The 4663-nt window shown below is 31.3% G+C and overlaps 1 protein-coding gene across 1 annotated transcript in view; it reads right to left on the bottom strand.

Annotated features, from left to right (window-relative positions):
* Window positions 1-1682: 1682 nt before the first annotated feature.
* Window positions 1683-4663, bottom strand: part of LOC106688926 (protein hunchback) — an 11200-nt gene continuing 8219 nt past the window's right edge. The window contains exon 4 of the mRNA XM_014433627.2: window positions 1683-4158. Coding sequence (XP_014289113.1) covers window positions 2910-4158 — 1249 coding nt within the window. The 3' untranslated portion in view covers window positions 1683-2909. The remainder of the gene's footprint in view (window positions 4159-4663) is intronic.

Here is a 4663-nt window from a genome sequence, read left to right as displayed (position 1 = left end):
AAAAAAAAAAAAAAAAAAAAAAGAATGGGGCTTGGTCGAAATGCTCTAGTCGCGATTCAGATTCCTGCGTGATGGACTGTATCCAGTTAACGAGCACTTGAGACGAGCCGAGCCGTAGTTCATTTTCGGGTGTATTAATACCTGATAATTTAAGAACTAGTTTAAGAAAGCTAGTTCTATCGGTACCTCAGGAGGTACGGCTTAGTAAACGAATAATGTTTAGTTTTTTTGTTGTGCAGTTAGTTTTTAGTATAGAGATATCGGGTATTCATGTCTATAGGGGGTACTAACATGTAATCTTTAGTTTAACACGTTAAAGCCAGTTAAATGAAAAACTCATGTCAAATGAAGAATGACGTCACGCAACAGACCACCTGAGCTCGTCATTTTGTTTGTCGTGTTAGGTTACTTGCTCATCGTTTGCTTTTTTTTTTGTTAGTATTGTTTTGGATGTTTTATAACTAAAAATCAATGGATGACAATTATAATAATATAATGACAGTTGTCAATTAGCTCATCTTGATTCTGCATCTGATTCTCCTATACCAAGTAAGAAGATCAACAAGGCCAAACATTCACTTTTCACTTATTTTAGGCATGTCGTAACAAATTACTCTAATCAAATCTCAAAAATAAACAATAAAAAGTTTTGGAAGGAAATTTTATAAAACAAGTTGCTCAGGAAATCCGCTAGAAGCTCTTATGCATTTAACATGACTTTTTTTTTTTTTTTAAGGCAATCCACGTCGAAGGCGATGTTTGCCTAGTTATCTACAGGTGACCAACCTATTCTAACCATGGCCATGGTCGGAGGTCACTGGCAGCGTCTTACAGTTATGTAGCTTCTTAAATTTCAATTTTTTAATATATATATACATATTTTAATTTTGATAAAAACGACACTAAACGCTAACATAATGCATTATGTTGTTTAATTCAAAACTAAAGATTTTAAATAGTTGTGAATTTTAATACTGGGATATGTAGTATGTTGGACGAGTTGTTGGCCACTTTCCTTAGACTTCTACTAATATTTCGAAAAGGTTTTTCTTCCCTGAGTGGAAAGACTTTTGTTTCTAGACCAAGTTTCCAAATCCAATACTAATCATGTTGCAGTCATTTTTCTTCCGAACATTTGTTTTAAGTAACACTTTAGTTTTCGGTCTTTGATAGATCATTAAATATAATTTCATTCATGTTATGTTCCATTCCTTCTATTATTTATTTTCATATTTCTTGTCAACTTTTTCTCATTTTTAACACTATTATTTCATTTTACATTGTTTATTCCACTTTTAATATATTTCTCTGGTTTATTTTATACCCGAGTATAGTTACTTCACATATTTGGAATGAACTCAGCTTAAATCATAGAATCATCTTTTTTTTTCTTTTTAAATTACCTTGACTAATTTCTAGATTATCAATTAGTAATACAGATATAATTTTCTGCTAATCTAATTAGATGTAATCTCTAACTTTTTAAAATCTAATATTTGTGGTATTTATATATTTCATAGAAAGTTAGCAGTTAAAAAAAATACATGATTTTAATGGTTTAGTAAATTGAAATTGAAATAAACAATGGATAATCCAACAAGAATTTAAGATCCCTCTTCTGAGGAAAATGTAGAAATGTAGGAATAAAGGGAATTGTAAGACAACTTAATGCTTATTTACACACATTTATTAAACCAAAAGACATACAAAATAAATTACCCAGTACACATTTTCATTAGAAAAATATTACTCAGGACAATTAGTTCAATGATTAAACACTCCTGTGAGAAAATCATTAGTTTTTAGAATTAAAATATTGTTCATAACACATTATATACACCTTTCATAGATATTTGCTTACACTGTTTGAGATATCTGGTGTGACCTGATATGTTTAAACATTTTAATATTACTGAACTATCAGAAATATAAGTTTATCGCCAAAAGTTAAAACATCAAACTTTTATAACTACTTACTACTGTAGACATTGATATATCTTTTTTTACAATAAAGTATGAATAGTATTTATAATAAATTATAAATTGTGAGTAAATAAACTATATACATCTCTATGAACATAATCATTTTTTTCTGAAAATTACCACTAATATCTAAATCCAGTGATGTAAATTTCTAAATGCTATACTCATAAAACCCGTAACATCCGAAAAGATTCGAACAAAAAATCGAACTTATAAAAATTAAAAAAAAAAAAAAAAAAAATTGCACTTAAAAACAAAAATGACAATACAGTTCCCTCTAATAAAATATTTCTGCCCCCCCCCCCTTGGCAGCTCTTACAAATATAAAATTAATGTGTTTAATCTGTTACAACACAAAACAAATTACTGTGATGTTTAAGTTTAAAACATATTTCGTACAATAAAGATCATGTAAAGTATTACTATACATGTATATATATATACATTCATCTTATTACTCAATGTACTGATTTTTTTTTTTTTAATGTCAGTTAAAATTGAGTTCAGAAACTCAACTTGAAGTGACAAAAATAATATTTAATTTTAACTATGCAATTATTTATATTTTTTCCTGAATTGCTAACATTAGAAGGGAACATAAGATTGCTTTCAACTATCTAACATAAAGTTAATGATTACTTCTTACATTTTTGTTTTCCATTTCTTTTCTTTAACATATTTCATATGTCAGAACACGATTTGTTAATTCAATATTTTTACATATAATTTATGCTATACGTGACTAGACATCAATTTTAAAAATATCTGAAAATAATATATTAAAAATTTTAATGGGATTATGATAAGTATATTTACAAGGACTATCATAATACAGATAGCAACTGGGAAGGGTAACAAATAAAGATTTTCTTTAGATCTGGAAAATTCTACAAGATTCTAGATAATTAAAAGATGATGTCTCATGCTTATGAGTGCGATGTTCTTGCAATATGAAGAAAGAAAGCAAGCTTATCGGTTGTTTGTTGCCCACACATATTACACTTGTAAGGATCTTCAAAACCATGATAGCCCATATGCATTGTATACATAACGACGTCTTTAAATGAAATATCACAATAAGTACAAGTATAGTGGTTTGGTTCTGTTTGTTTGAACTTCTGTACACTGTCAGGTTCACAGGACTTGATTGGAGGTGACTTTGCAGGTTCTGAAACCATAGGTGGTGGAGTCGGTTGTTGATTGTGTGGCTGCTGTTCATCCACTTCAACTTGCTGCTGAAGGCGAAGAGCAATTCTGTCGAGTTTGAAGGCTTTTCCTTTTCTTCTATTCTTGACAGGAGCTTCTTGATTGCTGTCTTCTACTATCATCGGCTCAGGACAGCTTAAATCAAGAGGAACTCTCTCTTCTCTCACTTCATCTTTTTCAACATTGTTATTTCTTTCTTCCATATTTACATCTTGGGGGAAAGAAAACCCTCCAAAGCCATTAAGAATATTGTAATATGGCATCTGTGTTGGAAGTAAAGAATAAGGGTTGAAGACATTCGGGACTTGTGGTTGCTGTGGAGGTTGGGGTTGGGGTTGGGGTTGGGGTTGATGATCTTGCTTAGGCTTCTGCTTTGGTCCACGCCTAGTACCATAGACATCCACAATTGGTAAAGGATTGGGTGAACCATCAGGATTCAGAACCATGGCTGGGTTGTGACTATATTTCCTCAAATGCAGCTTTAAACTGTGACAATATTTTGTAGCATAAGTGCAATTAGCACATCTGAACTGGTAAACGTTACTATGGCTCTTTAAATGTGAATTGAGCATGGACTTATTTACACATGAGTAGGTGCATTTATCACATTTAAATGGTTTTGAACCAAAATGATTCCTCAAATGATACTCCAAGTGGTGTTTGTACTCCGTCACAAACGGACACTTGGGACATGTGAGTAACCGCTCTTGTTTAATGTGCGAACGAGAATGAACCCAGAATTCTAGTTTTGTCACAGCTGAAAACTCACACTGTTTGCATCGGAATGTCTTGACTTTTCCCTGAGAATTAACTTTAGGAGTATTCAATTCTTCGTCACCCCAGGTGCTATCATCATCGCAGTCGTGGACATTTCTCATATGTTCTCTTAATTTTTCACTTGTTTCACCATTGAAATCACACATTGAACATTTAGTTTCGTGTGATAGGAGGTGTTCATTGAACTGGGATCTGTAATAAAGAGAAAAAAAAATTATTAGAAATAAAAACTTATGAAATTAGGACACAGATAACTTTATTATATAATTTTAATGGTTGTTTTCACCTTCTACTAAATGAAAAATATGTACAAAAAACAAACAGCATAGTTCATAATTTAAACGAAGAACAAAATAATAAAGATGGAAGATAGATGCAAGAACAATAACAATGCACTAACTAAAAATACGGAACCAATTGAATATAAAGCCCACTTTTCTCGTCTAATTCATAACATGCCCAAATCCTTTATAATCTATACAGACGGTTCAAATTCAGACCAATCAGCAGCATCATCCTTTGTAACAAATGACTCAACGTTCAAAATTAAACTCCACAAACTATGCAACATATTCACTGCCGAACTAAATGCAATAGCAGCAGCACTTCATTTCTGTTTATCCTTGAACCACACCAACATTATGATAATTACAGATTCACTAAGTTCGATAAAAGCTTTAGATTCTATGTATCCAGA

This window comes from Halyomorpha halys, unplaced genomic scaffold (genome assembly GCF_000696795.3).
Source record: "Halyomorpha halys isolate HHAL.00 unplaced genomic scaffold, Hhal_1.1 Scaffold1234.1, whole genome shotgun sequence".
NCBI classification, from domain to species: Eukaryota; Metazoa; Arthropoda; class Insecta; order Hemiptera; family Pentatomidae; genus Halyomorpha; species Halyomorpha halys.
The sequence above is the reverse complement of the archived record's forward strand: the minus strand, read 5'-3'. Positions and strand labels throughout refer to the sequence as shown.